This window comes from Engystomops pustulosus, chromosome 5 (assembly GCF_040894005.1).
Source record: "Engystomops pustulosus chromosome 5, aEngPut4.maternal, whole genome shotgun sequence".
In the NCBI taxonomy this organism is placed as follows: domain Eukaryota; kingdom Metazoa; phylum Chordata; class Amphibia; order Anura; family Leptodactylidae; genus Engystomops; species Engystomops pustulosus.
The window spans coordinates 121,832,418-121,853,948 of record NC_092415.1 but is presented as its reverse complement, the minus strand read 5'-3'; the positions used below and the strand labels follow the sequence as shown (position 1 = coordinate 121,853,948).

Here is a 21,531-nt window from a genome sequence, read left to right as displayed (position 1 = left end):
ATAACCGCGGTCGGTGCTTGCACCGATCGCGGCTATTAACCCTCTCAACGCCGCGGGCAAAGTCGCCGGCGGCGTTTAAAAGACGGCGGCGTGCGGACGCCGCCATTTTTTTCCAATCGCCGCGCCCCCGGACGTCATCGGGGGGGAGCGATCGGTTACCATGGTAGCCTGGGGTCTTCTTTTGACACGAGACTACATGGCTTATGCAGGTTCGTTACAATGAGCCAGTGGCTCATTGTAATGTATGACCTGCAAAAATGCCATATATTGCAATACTGTAGTATTGCAGTATATGGTAGGAGCGATCTGACCATCTACGGTTAATGTACCCTAGATGGTCTAAAAAATAGTGGAAAAAAAAAAGTTTAAAAAATAAAAAAAATTAATAAAATATTAAAAGTTCAAATCACCCCCCTTTCCCTAGAACGGATATAAAACATAATAAACAGTAAAAATCACAAACATATTAGGTATCGCCGCGTCCCAAAATGCCCGATCTATCAAAATATAAAAACGGTTATGGGCGGCGGTGACCTCCGAGGCGGGAAATGGCGCCCAAATGTCCGCAATGCGACTTTTACACCTTTTTACATGATATAAAAAATGAAATAAAAAATGATTAAAATGTCAGACCTCAAATTGGTAGCAATGAAAACGTCGCCTCATTTCGCAAAAAATGACCCCTCACACATCTCCGTGCGCCAAAGTATGAAAAAGTTATTAGCGTCAGAAGATGGCAAAAATTTTTTTTTCTTTTTTGTACACATTCGTTTAATTTTTGAAAATGTATTAAAACGCAATAAAACCTGTATAAATTTGGTATCACCGCGATCGCACCGAACCAAAGAATAAAGTAGGCGTGTTATTCGGAGCGAAGTGTGGAAGTCGTAAAAACTGAGCCCACAAGAATTCCACATTTGGAATTTTCGCAGTACACGGCATGTTAAAATAAATAGCATCACGGGAAAGTAAAATTTGTTACGCACAAAATAAGCCCTCACACAGGTCTGTACACGTAAAAATGAAAAAGTTATGGATTTTTGAAGTTGGAGAGCGAGAAATGAGCCGAAAAACCCTGCGTCCTTAAGGGGTTAAAGAAATAAAACTGGTTGCGGCTGGTTGTCTGGAGTGGACTGTGATGTGACAAAAAGTGCTTGTCTATCCCAGGAGATGGCGATCCAAGAGCTAATCCCATTACAATATACACAATAGTGGCATTATATTATATCTAAATAGTGTGAGGAGAATGCACCACGCTATTGTATATGAGAAGAATTTATCCTATCCAACTGCTTACTATAGCGATCAGCTCGCGCTTGGCAGTATCAGTGATAATAGCCGGTCTCTTCAAGTGCCCCCAGTCATGAAAACTCAGGGGGACCTAATTTATTAATAGGAGGAGTAATACAAAGAATTAGGGGACCCTCTCCTGCATAATCGTCCCAGGCTGTTATCTCTTAGCCTTTCTGGCTCTGATAAAGTATGGTGGTATTAGCGATGCCGTACTAGTTTTCTACAGATCTCACAAATGAATATGAGACTATTTTATATGAACAAACTTTTCCTTTCCCTTATCTTCTTCCCTAACAAGTAACCCCTTCAAAAGATGGCCCTTCAAATACTTGGTTATGCACCTAAGAAAAATGTTTCTACAGGGTTTGGACATATCCCATCAATTCTCCATGACAAAAAAAGCAACAACCTCAGTAGGAGCAAAGCCTATTTAATTCCTAGTACACTTATCAATTATTTTATTACCACCCCAATAGAGATTTTTACTTTGACTTTTTATAGTCTCTACAATAAGTGGACTAACGTATTCATTGATCTATGAACTGTAGTCTTTACAGTTGCTTTGGTTACAGGATAGGATTCATCTTACCCATAAAAGAGGTCCACACAGACAAGCACATGTTCATAGCTACTTACCTTTGGAAGCTGTACATATCAATCTGCAACCTCTGGAAGAAGCTTTCGAGTGTGTATATGAGGGTTTTCGCTACTCTCCCTTAGCATGAATGGACAGTCACAAAAGTAAATCTAAGTGATACTCAATACTTATCAACCACTGAGCATATAGAGTCTGAGACTGGTGCTTCACCCCGTGGGTGCACTGAACCATCCTAGGGTAACGGGCCTTTGGCAAACATTGCTTGTCACTTTTTTACCACCCTCGATCCGTTGTGCCCCAGTTTTACTCCAATCTTGCTACTTCACCTGTGAAGACTGTTTCTATAAAGACCGGAGTATAGATAAACTGACTAGGCCAGCAAGGGTCACAGACTGTACTGATACAGGCTCTTTTCCCTAGGCGTTCATGTGTTATAGCTTTAAAAGTTTTACCTTCGAGTATGGAACTTTATGAAACACCAAGGCCTCTCTATCAGCTATTTTAAGGTCTCATAATTTTTGATGAACTTAATATATTAGGTTAAGAATCATAAGGACCTCCAAAAGAATCACTTTTCTTACCCTCTGCCACTTTACACACCTTTATCAGTGCCTTCACCTCTACCTCCTGTACAGACAGGTAGGTCAGTAGTGGTTGTGTTAATTATTACTTCATGTTGTGTGACCACTGCGTATCTATATCAGATACGCAGTATTCTACAATCAACCACCTTCCTGATTTCTAGAGCCAGCTACAAATAAAACCCCCAAAAAGCAGATTAGTGATATATATTCAGTTTTGACATATTAAAAGCTAACTGGTTTAATTATCATTAAGGTATTACAAAAAATTTTAGATACAACCTAGATACCTAATCTATACCTAATCTATCCCCCCTTTTGAATCTAGTGAAAGTAGTGGTCACAGGAAAACAGCAGCACTCCAAATAGTGATCAAAGCGGGGTGATCTTTATTTCAAAGGTGCGACGTTTCGGTGAGCATTTCACCTTTTTCAAGCATACAAACAGTGGTTTAACATGTGATATAAATAGACCCAATCACATTCCGATTGGTCAGCACAGATACAAGTAAATATATAACAAATTGGTGAACAAGTTACTGTGTAGAAGTATACAACACATTATATAATCATAAGTGATAATATGAGTGTAAAACACACAGTGAGAGTGGTTTAAAACATTAGTAACGCCTCCAGGTGCAGGACCGCCCCGTCGTCAACAGCATTCATTCATAAAAAAGAAGAATTGGCACATTTACAACTGCTACAAAGTAACCCACTTCATTAACAAGCGCTTCCGGACTGACAGCGGAGTAAACAGAGGTGGAGTGTGTGTCACACAATTGAAGCCGGTTGCGGGCACAAAGCGTCCAGGCGCATGCGCACTGCGACAGCTTATGCCGCGGCGGCCATATTGGAAAAGGGCGCAGGAGCGCTGACCAAGAACAAAAGTAAGTAAAGGGTATTTTAGTCCTGGCAGGCCGTCAGAGTCACACTATGTTCACCCAAGGGGTGCGTGTGAACAATAGGGGCTAGCGGAGCACAGGGGGGCCGCGAATTAGCAGTCCACCGTGCAATCGCTAATTGTCCCAGACAGCCAGCATTTCGGACCAATATCACAAGCAGGAGAAAAGAAGTCATCAGGCCAAAGCTGGGTATCATCAGTTGTAGCAGACAAAAATGTGGAGGTCGACTGGGGAAAACGGTCCCGCCTAGGGAGGATCTATAGGAAAAACGGATAAAGAAAAAAAATTAGTAAATAAAAAGAATATGAACTGAAGAGGGGAACTCCCTCAAAAACCAGGTATGCTTAATACATTGGAGTACCAAAGGAATGGCAGAGCAGAGCGAACATTTGAAGCAGAAATCCAGACACATCAAATCAATTCGTTCAGATTAAACTCAATATTAAGCCCATGGGGCTGGAGTGTACGAAGGCGAGAGATCCATTCTAATTCCCTCTTTCTAAGCAGACGCTCTCTATTCCCTCCTCTCCTGGGTACAGGAATATGATCGATGAGCTGAAATTTGAGTTGAGATTCCTTATGTCCCTTTTCAGTAAAGTGTCTGCTAACAGGCAGATCTAGTCTGCGTTTACGAATAGTGTATCTATGTTGTGTGAATCTAGTCCTAAATTCAAGGGTGGTTTCGCCAACATAGAGTAAGTCGCACGGACATGATAGTTTGTAAATTACAAAGTCACTAGTACAATCGAGATAATGTTTGATACGGTAAGTAATGTCCTTATGAGTAAACGTATCACCCCGGATGGCATGCGGACAATTTATACAGGAACGACAAGGAAAACAGCCTGTCTTCCTGGGACCACTAATGGTTCTTTGGATGGATGTACCGAGTGGGCCCACATCAGATTTGACCAGACGGTCTCTGATGTTTTTGGAGCGTCTGTATGAAAGTAAGGGGGGATGACCGAATTCAGGAACACCGGAGGGCTCACTGGTTAGAATCCGCCAGTGTTTCCGTATAATTTTGGAAATTTTATCACTATTGTCATTGAAGGTAGACACAAAGGGAACTCTAGTAAATGTTTTTTTTAACCTATTAGGAGACAAGAGTTCCATACGATTTTTGTTATGAGCAATGTTTAAGTTTTTTTCAATTACCTTTTTAGGGTACCCCCTATTACGGAATTTAGCAATCATTGTATTGATGTTCTTACGATATTTGTCGTCATCAGAGGAAATCCTCTTGACTCTTAGAAATTGGCTGAGAGGCAGAGAATTAATCATGGCACGAGGATGGCTACTCTCATACCGCAAGATAGTGTTCCTGTCTGTCGGTTTTGTATACAGATCTGTACTGAGACCCTGATCCGTCCGTATGACCTGCACATCTAAGAATTGAACCATCTCTGTAGAGTAAACTAGTGTAAATTTAATATCTGGGTCAATAGTATTGACTTTGTAGCAGTTGTAAATGTGCCAATTCTTCTTTTTTATGAATGAATGCTGTTGACGACGGGGCGGTCCTGCACCTGGAGGCGTTACTAATGTTTTAAACCACTCTCACTGTGTGTTTTACACTCATATTATCACTTATGATTATATAATGTGTTGTATACTTCTACACAGTAACTTGTTCACCAATTTGTTATATATTTACTTGTATCTGTGCTGACCAATCGGAATGTGATTGGGTCTATTTATATCACATGTTAAACCACTGTTTGTATGCTTGAAAAAGGTGAAATGCTCACCGAAACGTCGCACCTTTGAAATAAAGATCACCCCGCTTTGATCACTATTTGGAGTGCTGCTGTTTTCCTGTGACTACTATTGGATCCCCTGCCGAGGAGTTTACAGATTTTTGCACCCGACAAAAACTATACAGGTTGTGCTGCCTTGCTTCTCTCTGGTTATTAGTGAAAGTAGTGGAGATGGATTCAATGTAATACTGCATCATAAAGAGGGCACATTATAAGCAATATTTCTAGTCATGGAGAGGTGAAATACTAAGAAGATAGTCCAAAACTACTACAGAAGCTTTGCATGCACAGACATCAGTAAGATGCAAATCCAAGAAGGGTCCAGGATGACACGTGATCAGCAGAGCTTCTAGCAAGTTGCCTCTCCTCTGTAAGGTACTTGCCTTCAACTTAAATAAAAACAATAGAAAATGAACAATATACTCCAGACAAAACACAGTTTGAGGCCAGGGGATGTACCAACGCTGTATAATAGAATACTTACAGTATACAAATCATATACATTAATACTGGGGGCACAGGGTTACTGAACAGAAGCATCACTAGAGTTAGGGAAGTAGGAGTCGTCTGTGGATGTTATAGCTTCTGCTTGAAAAGCTCCTAATAATTATCTCAGTCACTTATGCTGTATAGGACTAATAGTGTAGGATCATGGGAAGGTTTTACTGCTTGTTAAACTATTACAGCTATTGCAGGAAATCAAACCAAAATAGATTACGCAGCGCTGCACAAAGCATGTCAAACATTCTCATTGTTCCTTTCATGCATCTTCTGTCTGCATCATCTTCATCATCCTCCCCCTCCTGTGTCATCCTCCCCCTCCTGTGTTATCCTCCCTCTCCTGTGTTCACCAAGTCCTAAAGAAGGGAGGGGAGGCAGATCCCTCTCTATTCTGCATGTAGTACTAGGGGTCTCAGCATGCCAGGATAACAAAGAAGGAATCTAACACACCACTGTAACATCTAAGTTCACTCCATTATCCTACACAGACATTCCAGAGTCTGAACTTTTTCTATTCTATAGAAAAACTGGATATATTCAAGTGTGGGAGTTGGGGCTACAGCCATGGCCAAAAGTCTTGAGAATGACACAAATACTATATTTTCACATGATCTGTTGCCCTCTGGTTTTTCTGTGTGTTTGTCAGATGTTTTTATCACATACAGAAATACTAGTGCAATCATATTATGAGTAACAAAAGCTTTTATTGACAGTTAGAATGCAGCAAGTCAATGTTTGCAGTGTTGACCCTACTTCTTCAGGACCTCTGCAATTCTCAACTCTCAACTTCTCAATTCTCAACTTCTGGACCAAATCCTGACTGATAGCAGTCCATTATTGCACAATCAATGCTTGCATTTTGTCAAAATTTGTTGGTTTTTGTTTGTCCACCGGTCTCTTGATGATTGACCACAAGTTCTCAATGGGATTAAGATCTGGGGAGTTTCTAGGCCATGGACCCAAAATCTCTGTTTTGTTCCCTGAGCCATTTAGTTATCACCTTTACTTTATTGCAAGGTGCTCCATCATGCTGGAAAAGGCATTGTTGATCACCAAACTGCTCTTGGACGGTTGGGAGAAGTTGCTCTTGGAAGACATCCTGGTACCATTCTTTATTCATGGATGTGTTTTTAGGCAAGACTGCAAGAGAACCGATTCTCTTGGATGAGAAGCAACCCCACAAATGAATGGTTGCAGGATGCTTTACAGTTGGCATGAGACAAGACTGGTGGTATCGCTCACCTTGTCTTCTCCGAACATGCTGTTTTGCAGATGTTCCAAACAATCGGAAAGGGGATTCATCAGAGAAAATGACTTTACCCCAGTCCTCAGCAGTCCACTCCCTGTACCTTTTGCAGAATATCAGTCTGTCCCTGATGTTTTTTTCTGGAGAGAAGTGGCTTCTTTGCTGCCCTCCTTGACACCAGGCCTTGCTCCAAGAATCTCCGCCTCACAGTGTGTGCAGATGCACTCACACCTGCCTGCTGCCAGTCCTGAGCAAGCTCTGCACTGTTGGTAGCCCAATCCCGAAACTGTAACACTTTTAAGAGACAGTCCTGGTGCTTGCTGGTCCTTCTTGGGCGCCCTGGAGCCTTTTTGGCAACAATGGAACCTCTCTTCTTGAATTCCTTGATGATGCGATAGATTGGTGACTGAGGTACAATCTTTCCAGCTGCGATACTCTTCCCTATTAGGCCAGTTTTGTGCAGTGCAATGATGACGGCATGTGTTTCTTTAGAGATAATCATGGTTAATAGAAACAATGATGCCAAGCACCAGCCTCCAGAAAGTGTCCATTGGTGTGATTCTTACTTAATCATGACAGACTGATCTCCAGCCCTGTCCTCATCAACACCCACACCTGTGTTAATGGAGCAATCACTGAAACGATGTTAGCTGCTCCCTTTAAGGCAGGCCTGCAATGAAGTTGAAATGTGTTTTGGGGGAAAAGTTCATTTTCTAGGAAATATTGACTTTGCAATTACTTGCTGTTAAGTTGATCACTCTTAATAACATTCTGAAGTATATGCAAATTGCCATTATAAAACCTGATGCAGTAGACTTTGTAAAAATTAACATTTGTATCATTCTCAAAACTTTTGGCCATGACTGTATGTGCCCCACACACTGCTCATGTCCCTCTCCGGTCAGAGTCTTTGTCTTTGTCCATCTTGGGTCTGTGATCACATGGATATGGAGTTTTAAAAACCTGGGTTTGTATAAGACGCGCTGCCCAAATTAGGCTAGGTTCAACACAGATTGTGAGGTTCAAGATAATATTTATTTGAATGGTAAAAGGACTACGCGTTTCGGGGGTGGTCTACCCCCTTCATCAGGTCCGTGACAAATGCTTGAGCGCCGTGGTGGGGTATAAAGCCCAGGGCAGGCACAGGACGATTGGTCCAGAGGTGGAAGCTGTATGCCTCGTTTTGGCGCGAAAAAGATTTTTCGTATTGTATTTGAGCCAGCACCTTAGAGGTTAAAATGCTTATATGCGCTAGATACATTTATTTGGGGTTTCTGTTGTACTGGTACCTCAGGGGCTCTTCTAACACGACATTGAACTAGTGATAGTTTTCCATGCTCAAGATAACCTGCAGAATCTTTTTTGCGGTGTTTTGTCTGTAGTGGCATGAGTTAGGCAAAATACATTTAGCACTAAAAGGGCATATTTTAGAAAAAAATGTACCATTCACTTTGTATGAAATTTTGGCCAGGAGCTGGGGGGTTAAAATGCTCACCACAGCCCAAGATACATTCTTTGAGGGGTATACTTTCCATAAGTGTCATCTTCATGGGTTTTCTATTGTATTGGTCCTTAAGTGGGTCTGCAAGTATGTTGTGGCACCTGAAAATATATTTGTAGCCAAAACGACAAGCTAACAACCGCATAGGACAAATTCCATTCTGCACATCGCTGTGCACTGAAATGGCAGTTGACATCCGCATGTCGAGTATTAACGTACTTTGAAGAAACAAACAAATCGTAAAAATAAAAATAAATTGCCCTATCTATCAAAATAAAGTTTTTCACTGCATTTAACCCCATAACGGAAAATAGTGCCAAAAGTTAAAAAAAGGACTTTTTTGCCATTTTCAAAAATAAAAATATTCAATAAAGAGTGATCAAAAGGTTGTACAGTCCTGAAAATTGTAGCATTGAAAACGTCATCAAAAGTCGCACAAAATAACAGCACCCACAGCTCCGTACACCGAAGTATGAAAAAATAATTAGTGCCAGAAGATGGCAAAATCAAAAAAATCTATTTTTGTAAATTGTATGAAAACATTATATAAAACCTATCGCACACTGAAAGCCGTAAAATCCAAGCCCACAAGAAAATTACGCAAATACGTTTTTTCACCATTTTCACTGCATTTGGATTGTTTTTCCCTCTTCCCATTACACAGCATGGAATATTCTATACCATCACTATGAAGTGCAATTTGTTACGCAGAAAACAAGCCGTCAAGCTCTTTGTGTGAAAATAATAAAAATGTATAGATTTTTGAAGGTGGGGAGTGAAAAATGGAAATGAAAAAACAAGAAAGGGCCAGGTCATTAAGGGGTTAACCGCTAATACCCTTAGAATGTGTACACTTTAGGGCTAAATGATAATATTGTTATACAAAATTTTAAATGTAAAAATTTCCAATGCATTTTTGTATATTCCTGAGAAAGAATGAAAGGGTTAATGTTCTTCCCAAATGTTGATTTGACTATATTGACATGTTTAGTTCTTAAAATGGTGTTACTTGTGGGAGTTTATAGTACAAGCTATAGGCGAATAAAGAATAAAAGAATGAAGCGGCACATGTTCAAACTTTATTCAGCAGAGTGGCATACGGATGGACATGTAGCCGCGGCAAGCGACGGGCTGTTTCGCGCCAAACAGGCGCTTTCAAGCTTGAAGCTTTATTGTATACAACACTGTGTAGGAGCAGCCTGTACTTGTCGCAGAACTCCAAGCCGGTCTTATTCCTGCACTTATTTGTGGCTCGGCAGTCTTTTCTACTGTCATCAGCTTGTGAGTGGACCACAATCACCGATGAATTATGAGCTGCAAACATTGGGTTGTTTATGGGCCAAGAGTTGACCATGGTTGTGAGCATGTACACATTCATTTTATACGTCTCATGCATACAACTGTTTTTCACTAGTCTGTTTGGAGGTTGCAGAAAACTCACTGTCCATTCCTGCTTGTTTTTTGTGACTCAAGACTTGACATAGAAGTCTGTGGGATGACACAGATGTGGTCCTCTTTATGGATCACTTGGGTAGGTAACAGTTATGTGATCTTGAAGTGGTTAGGCTAATCTAGTAATAGAATTTGCTCACCGTCCGTTTATATTGCATATGACAGATAACACCCAGAGCATTATTAAAGACTTTAAATTCAGCAACGGATTACACACAGTTCATATATGTATATATTGCTATATATGGAAAACTAACCAAGGATCTGTTTTCATCTGAAGTGCAGCACATATTGGTGTATAGGTTGCTTTACAATTACAAAATGCCCATTTAAGGCATTCATAGGATTGATGTACCCCTTATGTCTATTTTTTCCCTCATTGATTCTGTATTAGCTTAGCTTTTGTAAATTGTCAAGTGTAATTTGTCATGTGTATTTTTTTTTCCATCTGATTTTGTATTTGCCTAACTTCATTACCTCCTTTTGGACCAGAGCATTTCTTTGTAAAAATGACTTTATGGTAACTGGTTTATGTTACTTTTAAGGTTAGGAAGGTTGACGCCCCTAAGGACCATTTGGATAAAGAATGGGAAGAGTTTCAGAAAGAAATACGTCAAGTCAGTAACGTAAGTACTATTTACTTATTCCCAAACACAAGGTTTTTTCTTACTTTGTTTGTTTAGTTTGAAGCATGTTAAAGGAAATCTGCAACCAGGATGAAGGATTGTAAACCAAGCAAACTTAAATTCTGGTGTGTGCCTGATCTGGCAGGATCCACTCTTCTTTAAGCTTCCTATGCCCTGAGGCCCATTTGCATAATTTTGAAAGTTTCTTTTGGTAAAAAACAGGGCATAGGAAGCTACAAGAAGAGCAGATCATGCCAGTGGGGGCACACACCAGCAGCAACACACTTTTATACACTTATATACATACACATACCACATAAACATACATACAGTATACAGTACAGTACATACAGTATACAGTACATACATACAGTATACAGTACAGTGTACAGTACATACAGTATACAGTACAGTACATACATACAGTATACAGTACAGTATACAGTACTTACAGCAGCATATACACCTATGTAGCATATACACTTTACATATGTACACAAATGAAGACTATATACACATCATAGTCAAACACATAGGGGGAGATTTATCAGAAGCATCTGAGAGCAGAACTGTTCTAGTCTCCCATGGCAATCAATCAGAACCCGGCTCTCATTTTTCCACAGCTGTTAATATAATGAAGGCTGAGCTTTGATTTATTGCCATTGGCAACTAGAACAGATCTGCTCACAGACACTTCTGATAAATCTCCCCCATAGATAGAATACCATATACAGACATATTTATACACAAACATACAGCATGTACCCTCTCAATACGCACTGTATCCGTCTGGAGAAAGCAAGGTTTAAGTACCAGAGGCGACAGGGTATTTTTAACATAACCCCTGAGGAAGTCGCCTAGCGCGACAAAACGTGTGGGGAGCCTCATACCCCTGCTTTTTCCTCCACCTGTATGCCTGCCCTGTAAGCACTTTACCTGGTAACTAGCAGTTATTGCATCTCTGTTTACTTCTTTTTGTAGTATACCTTTCATATGTGCTGTGGGACACCTCATTGACTGTGCACTAGCACTTTAGAAACTGATTACTGTTTGGCACTTTAATATTGGTACAATTGTATATTTGTCATACCAAATAATAATTTTTACAAACATATACCTTGTGCAGGTTTTGTGTGGGAGGAATCATATCTCACCACTGAGTGTATTGGCAGCTGGCAGTACTGTGTTGACCTACTCCACGGTCCCCATGTCGCATTCTGTGTACATTATATGTTTTAATTGTTTTTAAATGTTTGTGTTACTTGTCGCTCTTTTGTTTGGATAGAAATAAAAATTTATTTGATTGTGACATTTGAGCGGTTATTGGTGCATCCTGTTTCTTTTGTTGGATTGCTTACGGTATTTAATGCACCAGCTCAATTGTACCACAGCTGACCATTGAATTGTTCAAATGGAGTATTTTTAACATGAGAACTGTCAAGCTGTGGAATTGCCTACCTCAGGTGCTTGTTATGTCATATAGAATTGTTTTCCTTCCACATCCAATCCCTTCACTTCCTTTCCTTCCTTGTTGTGTTATCCTCTGTTTGCGGATGGCAAACGACCTAGTCTTTCCTATGGGTCTGTTCACATGTCTGTTTTTTTAGATGTGCAAACAGTAAGAAATAAATTGCAGCATGCGTTACTTTCTTGCATGCAGACATACATCCATAGAAATCAATGGATCCGCAAAAAATGGACTGCACATCCATGACATCCGTATGCAGAGGGTTATTTCTTCAAATGTTGCTAGGCAACCAACTGGGCAGAGCAAAAAGTAGATCAGAAACCCATCAGCTTTATTTGCATATGTGAAAATAACGGATGGCATACGTATACAATATGGACTGTTCACGGATATCCCGTCCGCATCTTTTGTAAATGAACTGCAGCCACGCCCATCTGAATTAGCTTTTATTTTTTTGTCTTATACATTTTTATTCATTTAACTGTTATTATTATGGAGATTATTATTTTTAGAATATTTTAAACATATAATACAATCTCCATAATAATTAATAATAATCTCAATTTAAATAATAATTAGTAATAATCTCCATGATAATAATAATCTATATGATAATAATACCGTATATACTCAAATATAAGCCGACCCGAGTATAAGCCGAGACCCCTAATTTTTACCAACAAAAACTGGGAAAAACTACTGACTCGAGTATAAGCCGAGGGTGGGAAATGCATTGGTCAAACCCCCCCCCCCCACCCCAATAGTAAAAAGCCTGCCAGCCCCCAGTAGTATACAGCCTGCCAGCCCCCAGTAGTATACAGCCTGCCAGCCCCCAGTAGTATACAGCCTGCCAGCCCCCAGTAGTATACAGCCTGCCAGCCCCCAGTAGTATACAGCCTGCCAGCCCCCAGTAGTATACAGCCTGTCAGCCCCCAGTAGTATACAGCCTGTCAGCCCCCAGTAGTATACAGCCTGTCAGTCCCCAGTAGTATACAGCCTGTCAGCCCCCAGTAGTATACAGCCTGTCAGCCCCCAGTAGTATACAGCCTGTCAGCCCCCAGTAGTATACAGCCTGTCAGCCCCCAGTAGTATACAGCCTGTCAGCCCCCAGTAGTATACAGCCTGTCAGCCCCCAGTAGTATACAGCCTGCCAGCCGCCATGTAGTATACAGCAGTCCCTAGTAGTATACAGCAGCCCCTAGTAGTATACAGAAAGCCCCTAGTAGTATACAGAAAGCCCCTAGTAGTATACAGAAAGCCCCTAGTAGTATACAGAAAGCCCCTAGTAGTATACGACAAGCCCCTAGTAGTATACGGCAATCCCCTAGTAGTATACGGCAATCCCCTAGTAGTATACGGCAAGCCCCTAGTAGTATACGGCAAGCCCCTAGTAGTATACGGCAAGCCCCTAGTAGTATACAGCAAGCCCCTAGTAGTATACAGCAAGCCCCTAGTAGTATACAGCAAGCCCCTAGTAGTATACAGTAGCCTGCCCCCACGGACCTTAAAAAAATAAACTTAAATACTCACCCTCCGATGTCAGCGCGGCTTACCGATGTCAGCGCGTCCCGTCTTCTTTCTTCTCCACGGCTCCTCTTCATTCTTCCGGCATGGACGCGGCCATCTTTTCTTCTAGCAGGCGCATACTATGACGCGGCCGCTGCTGACGTCATAGTATGCGCGGCCATGAAGAAAACATGGCCGCGTCAGTGCCGGAAGAAAGAAGAGAGAAGAGGAGCCGCGGAGAAGAAAGAAGACGGGACACGCTGACATCGGGGAGCCGCGCTGACGTCGGAGGGTGAGTATTTAAGTTTATTTTTTTTAACTAGTTAATTTTTTTTTAGAATTGACTACCGTATTAGAGTATATACGGTAATTATTAATTCATATTATGGAGATTATTAATAATCTCCATGATGATAATTATAATCTCCATGATAATTACAATAATAATCTCAGTGATGATACTAGTAATGAGTCTGTGGAAGTCACTCAGTACCGCAAGTAACAGAAACCTGGTATTGAACCAGGCTTTGAAAGTATTGTATTATAAGTACCGAGATTTTGATGCAACATGCAACCCTACCCAATACCCCAGATGCCAGGGCCACCTGAGTGGTGAAACAGTGTGCGCAACAGCGGCTGCCACCCTGTAGTTTCAAAAACTTTCTGAAAGGTTCTCAGTGGAGCACTTCTGTTTCACCATTGAACCAAAAGAAATGAGTTTTCCACACAGATCAAGTAAAAGCATATTTTTATGAATTGCAAACCTAAAAAACAGTGAGCAATTGAGTTTATGCCTGGAGCTGTGCAGTGGGAGACATACACAAAAGTATTGTATGGAGATATGGAGAACCAACATATCAATATGTAAAGTATGTAAAATTATGTGGAAAAGGTATCAAAAGTATTTTATGTACACAAGTGCTCAATTAAAAATGTGCAGAATACTAACTGGGTTTGAGTAAAAATTAGCAAGCCAAAAATATTAAAATCCACTCTCCAATAGTATCACAACTGTTACATTCTCACCTCATATTCTGTGCACATCGGCCCGATTAAGGCACATGCACACTGCCGTTACCCGCCGCGCCGTAGCGTGGCGGGCACACAGCAGCGTGTGGGGAGAGGAGGCGGAGGTGAGCGCAGCTCACCCCTGCCGCTCTCCATAGGAACATATGGGCCACAGCGCCGTAATACGGGAAAAGATAAGGACATGTCCTATCTTTTCCCGGACTAAGGAGCAGTACAGTGCCGCACGTGTACCGTGCCGCTCCCATACGATGCCGTGAGCCCATAGAAGTGTATGGGGGACGTATATTGGCCGTACATACGTCCGCCATAAATGTGTGTGAATGCATCCTAAGTTTGCTTTTTAGTGTGTAATGATAAAGTTATGTTTTTACAGGCGGTCCCCTACTTAAGGACACCCGACTTACAGACAACCCATAGTTACAGACGGACCCCTCTGCCCAGTGTGACCTCTGGTGAAGCTCTCTGGGTGCTTTATTATAGTTCCAGACTGCAATGATCAGCTGTAATGGGTCTGTAATGAAGCTTTATTGATAATTCTTGGTCCTATTACAGCAAAAAAATTTGAAACTCCAATTGTCACTGGGGCAAAAAAAAAAATTGTCGGGAACTACAATGATAAAATATACAGTTTCGACTTACATACAAATTCAACTTAAGAACAAACCTACAGTCCCTATCTTGTATGTAACCCGGGGACTGCCTGTACTTCTTTTTCTATCTGTTTGGAAAACCAGTTGGTCTAATGTTTTGTAAGTGAGGTGTTTTCTCAGTAAAACTTCTAACAACTTGTTATATACCTCGTATATTGGTATAATTTGCAATATTTGTAGTTCTTTATTTTGGATTGTGTTTCACCATTGAGAATGCCAATTTAATTACAGTAGGGTGAGGTACAATTGTGGTGGGAGATTTATCAGAAGCATCTGAGAACATGACAAGCAGTCAAACTTATTTTTTATTTAAAGATCTTTTGGGAGATTTATTACAATACAATACAATATAACTTGGTGCTCGGTGTTTACAGCTTACACCTACCATTTGAAATGGTAGGTTTCCTTTAAATGGGGGCACCCCAACATCATTTTAGTGACAAGGGTGCTCCAAAAGCAAAATTTCGCTCCTTCCCTTTTCAGCCCTGCCGTGTCCCCAGCCTTTCAATTTTTGGCACATGAGTGTTATTTCTGTACTCGAGTCAACCCACAGAATGATTTTTGGGGTGTTTTTCTGAAGTGACATTCGTTGGGCACAGTATATTAGGCTCTAAAATGACATTTTTGAGATAAAAACGCAATTTTCAATATGCACCATTTACTTTGGATTAAATTTTGACCATCAAATTGGGAGTTAAAATTCTTGACACAACACCAGATAAATCCTTTGAGGGGTGTAGTTTCCGAAATGGTATAATTTCTTGGGGGTTTCTATTGGTACATCATGGACCCTGCGAACATGACATGGCACTCCAAATCCAAAAGTGTGAAAACGGAGCTGCAAAAGCAAAATTTCACTCCTTTCCTCCTCCGCTCTGCTGTGTGCCCAGCCTGTCAATTATTGGCACATGTGTGGAATTTCCATACTCGGGACGACCCACAGAATGATTTTTGGGGTGTTTTTCTAAAGTGGCATGGGCGGGACACAATATATTAGGCACTAAAATGAACATTTTGAGATGAAAAATTTTTTTTACCATTTACTTTGCATTCGATTTTGGCCAGCATGTTGGGGGTTAAAATGGTCACCACAACCCCAGATAAATTCTTTGAGGGGTCTAGTTTCCCAAATGGTGACATCTTTGTGAGTTTTCTATTGTACTGTTACTTCAGGGACTCTTCAAGTACACTGTGGCACCACAAAATATTTACCGCCAAATTGGCCTTCCAAAAACCAAATACAGCCGGTCCCCTGCTTAAGAACACTCGACTTACATACGACCCCTAGTTACAAACGGACCACTGGATATTGGTAATTTATTGTACTTTAGTCCTAGGCTACAATGATTAGCTGTAACAGTTATCACAGGTGTCTGTAATGAAGTTTTAGTGTTAATCCTGGTTTTTATGACAACCCAACATTTTTAAAATCCAATTGTCGCAGACACCAAAAAAGTTCTGGCTGGGATTACAATTATAAAATATACAGTTCCGACTTACATACAAATTCAACTTAAGAACAAACCTACAGTCCCTATCTTGTATGTAACCTGGGGACTGCCTGTAGTACGAACTTTGTTCTGGACATCGCTGTGTGACTAAAAAGGAGTTGACATCCACATGTCTGGTATTCAATTCAAAAATTGAAATTTCAAAATTTCCAATCCATCTTTGTTTGGTTCCAGAGAAAGATTTAAAGGGTTAACAGACAATGCTGATTTGAATAGTTTGAGATGTTGGGTTCATAAAATGGTTACTTGTGGGGGTATATAGCACATAAGCCTCTGTAGGGCACTTCCAAACTGAAGATTTTTCAAATTTCTTGAAAATCTGAGAAGTTGCTACCTTCTCAGATCCGTAAAAAAAGTGGACATGTTAAACAAGTTATGGAAATAAAAAGAAGACCAATGGCAAAAGGTTTCTGCAAGAAAAAATTAGTTGTATGACTTTTTGTCTAAAAAGTAGAACATTTGAAACTTTGAAAATTTAGAAAGCATTTTTTCCTAAATTATAGAATTTTTACCCCCAAAAAGAAACTGATCACCGAAATGATAATACTAACATAAACTACAATGTCTCACGAGAAAACAGTCTCAAATTCACAAGGTTATCTTAAAGTGTTGAAAAGTTATTACCACAGGAATAGACACTGGTCAAATAAAAAAAAAAAAAAGTCTGAGCATTAACTTAAAAACATGCTGCGTCATTAAGGAGTAAAGGAGCTAAAGCCTATTGTTGTTAGGGTAGGATTCAAGACATCCTCTTTTAGTGTGCGTTGGCTGCGTGTTTCTAATCAATAAGCATGCGTGCACATCATAAGAAATTAATTCAGACACATTTGCTGATTTAAATCTCACTCATGCGATCATGGCCATGGCAAATCTGCACTGCTAGAACTTTATTTGGTTTCACAAAACTATATAGAAATTATGGAAGAAGCAGAAGGGGCGGAGAATTTCCAGCTCGTGTAGTCTCTTGATTGGAGAACTTCCTTGCTGTTGCTTATTGATGTCAGGATTGAAGTCTTGTTGACATTCTTTAGCTTTAATTGTTTTCATTATGATCACGATGTCGGCGCCATCTTATAATGAAGTCTCTGTTACAATGATTTTAGGAATATAGAACAAGTAGAAATGACAGGATTTGATCTATCAGCAGGTTTACCTTAACAGTCCCCCCTAAATCCTGGAATTTCTCTCAGCTACTCTTAGTCTAGAAGGACCTACAGATCTGCCCATATGTGCATCGCTCTCCTCTTCACCAGTTGGATGACAGCAGACCCCTGTTGGGTGTGCCCCCATTTAGTGGACTTTCACATATGGGAATCAAATCTCTACTCTACCTCTCCCTACTCCAGGGGGCTGTTTGATATGTTTCAGGGGTGGTTGATCTTAGAGGGATATCTTCATTATACAAATTTAGGTAACTTGAGTAAGGGATCTTTGGCTCATCTAACTACTGATACCCATGATACTAGGTGGACTTGATGAGAGGGACCACATAACACACAATAAGTGACAAGAGCAAAATCACAATCCCCAATATCATCCGCACTTAAAGGAAACCCTTCCAATCCCCCAACCACAAAGTGAAGGATATAGCGTCCACTTCTGAGTTTCTTTTGAGTTCCCTGGACAGTCCTTCAATCTTTTCAAGAGCATGGGTAATCGATCCATAGGGGGCGATGTCATCCGGGATGTACATGCAACAAGCCACTCCCACCATCTTACAGACTCCTCCCTTCTCAGCAAGGGTCATGTCCAAAATCATGCAGTTCTGGGAAGCAAATCGGATATAATTCACAAATCTCTGTTGATTACAATAAAAACAGTTACCCAACCAACATCTTTGCTCATAGCTTTCTGGGGAATAATGGACTCTAGACCTGCCCATATCTGATTGTGGGCCTTGTACTGATCTGGGACCCCCCTTGGTGCTCCCACTGTATCTATATAAACGTTGTCATCTAGGTGCTTCTCTCTCAGACCTTCAGAATCCTTTGGGATTCTCTACCTTTTCTTATGTGTCTGATCAACCTTATCCCTGGGGTCACGAGGAAGAAATGCACAAGTTTTATCACCGTACTCTCACCTTCCCAGCCTCTAGGTCTGACCTGACTCTGCTATCCCCACAAATCCAGTACACATCAGACACTGCTAACACAGTGTTGCCTGTGCTGTCAGTGTTAAAGAAAGTCATTGTCTGCACTAACCATAGGTAAAGTCTGCTACCCTGGGGGCATCCTGGTCACCCCTATAGATACAGTGATAGTCATGGTTGGGGTGTCCCTGAGCAGACAGTCAGTCAGAAGAGACCAGCTAGCAAGAAGAATAAGGAAGTTTGCAATAGAAAGCGTGGAAGCATGCTGACTTCCCTCTAGCTTCACAGACGTGGCACTGGTCAGCAGGACTTGGAAAGGACCGTCATAGCGAGGCTCCGGAGTCTCTCTCTCTGGTGTCTCTTTACCACCACATAGTCTCCAGGCTTCAGGTTATGCATCCTGAGCTCTCTGTCTGGATCTGAAAAAGGAATCAGAAACACTTTTGCCGACCTTTCCCAAGGCCTAGCTCAACTGTGTGGCATATTCCACCTTGTTTCCTGCCATCAGCTATAGGGTCTGTGGGAAGTAGGGGCTTAGTCTGGGTGCGCAGCCATAAAATACTTCAAAGGGGGGTAATCCCATCTTTCTGTTGGGTGTGGTCCTAACTGAATGGTGGGCAGCAGGAAGGCACCCGCGCCATGGTTTCCCTGTTTCTTCTATGGCCTCCTGGATCTCTAACTTAGGAGTGCTGTTTAGTTTTTCAATCCCACCACTAACTTGGGAAGGGCAAGGGGTGTGCTGGGCCTGTTTTACACCCAGGAGGGACAAGGCTTTAGGTTTTTACCTGTCCAGTGAAGTAGGTTCTGCGACCGGACTCTATGGTCTCCGGAAGTCCAAACCTGCAGAAAAATCTCACTCACCAACTTCTTGGCTGCAGCTCTGGCAGTAGCCTTGGTCATGGGAAAAGCTTCTGGCCCCCATGATCAATGCACACAAGCACGTACTCTTACGTACCACTTTTTGGTAGCTGGATAAAATCCATCTGCAGTCTCTGGAAGGGATACAACGGCTTGGGTGTCACCTTCTGTGGGGTCTTTACCACCTTACCCAGGTTGTGGCGGGCACAGACTATACAGGCTTCAACTAGTCTAGTGACAGGGGAAGTAACGCCCGGGGTAAACCACTTGCGGTTTACAAGCACTAGCATGGCCATTTTGGATATGTGTGTGTGTCGGTGGGCTACTTGACTTACTGTCGGGTGCAAGGCTCCGGGCAGGCACACCCTCTCTCCCAGCATCCAGGTCCCATCGGCATCTGGGCTCCAGCTTTCCTCCACACTTCCTTCACTTCTGATGACTCTCGGCCACCAGGCACTGGAACACCTGTGGATCAAACTTTTAGCTCAGAACTCACCGCTGAGACTTCAGGACAGTCTCTGGGCTCCATCTGTGCAGCTGCCTTCGCCATCCTGTCAGCCACATACTTGCCCTCGGCTTGTGGAGTTACCAAATTGTGTGTGCTTTTACTTTTACTATCCTCACCTCTTGTGGAAGTAAGAGAGCATCCATGAGCTCTTTAACCAGCGTGCCATGCTTAAAGGGGGTCCCTGCAGAGGTGAGGAAATCTCTAGCCTTCCATAAGGGTTCATAGTCGTGTTTAGACCCCAGAACTACACCTTGAGTATAGATGTTTGCCCTTTTACCTTCCACCAGCTGTAGCACTTCCCTGAGTGCCGTCACTTCACCTCCTGCGCTGACCTGTGTGGAGGGAGTGGTTCTGCTTGTACTACCTCATGTGCGCCACTGACCACTGTATATCCAGTGTAGAAACGTCTGTCTTCTCCTGCAGACCTGGAGCCATATATGAGAAAAAACTCAACATCTGGGTTAATCACCCTTCTCTCCCCCCTCTCTGAATCCTGGAAGACTGGCGATAGAACGAAGGATTCAGAGTTGTGCACCTTATCAGTGTATCCTGGGGCATCAGAAGTGCACACTGGAGTCTGAGCCTTCTGGCCTTTGCTCAGATGCTTGGGCTGTACTTGGATGAGGACACTGTGCAAGGTATGTGGAGTTTGCACAGTAACTGAGTGATCTAGGATCAACTCACTGGCCTTGCTGAGCAGATTGCTGGCTGCAGCTACTGACACATGAGGGGCTCCCCTCAAGACTGAGTCTAACCGGGCCTAATAGTTGGCCTATTGGGAGGCCACCACTTTCCTGGGCTAGGACACCTGTGGCCTAGATACTCCATGCAAAATAAAATAAAAGGTCTGGTTCAATAGGGTGTGCCTAGGGCCAGTGCAGACAGCAGGGGCGTAACTAGCAGAGGCTGGGCCCCATAGCAGACCATTGAATGGGGCCCCATTCCCCTTATATATATATACACACATATACAGCATATAAACACACACACAGATATACAGCATATATACACACGCATCCAGTATATACAGGATACACACAGATGCAGCATATATACACATGCATCCAGTATATACACAACATACACACAGATATACAGCATACACACACACATCCAGTATATACAGCATACATACACACACATCCAGTATATACAGCATACACACACATATACAGCATATACACACGCATCCAGTATATACAGCATACACACAGATATAAAGTATATATACACACACATCCGGTACATAAAGTAAACACACAGATATACAGCATATATACACACACATCCAGTGTACACAGGATACACACATATACAGCATATATACACACGCATCCACTATATACAGCATACACACACATATACAGCATATATACACATGCATCCAGTATATACTGCATACACACAGTTATACAACATACATACATTAACACATCCAGTCTATACTCAA

At 41.7% G+C, this 21,531-nt stretch overlaps 1 protein-coding gene across 10 annotated transcripts in view; it reads left to right on the top strand.

Moving 5' to 3' along the window:
* ZNF830 (zinc finger protein 830) overlaps positions 1-21,531 on the top strand; it is a 1,461,156-nt gene that overhangs the window by 1,333,033 nt on the left and 106,592 nt on the right. For all 10 annotated transcript variants that reach the window (XR_011855817.1, XR_011855818.1, XR_011855820.1 and 7 more), the window contains one exon: positions 10,382-10,462. Coding sequence is in view for 6 of the 10 variants with exons in the window: in XM_072152932.1 (XP_072009033.1) it covers positions 10,382-10,462 (81 nt within the window). In the remaining 4 variants the exon portion in view is untranslated. The remainder of the gene's footprint in view (positions 1-10,381; positions 10,463-21,531) is intronic.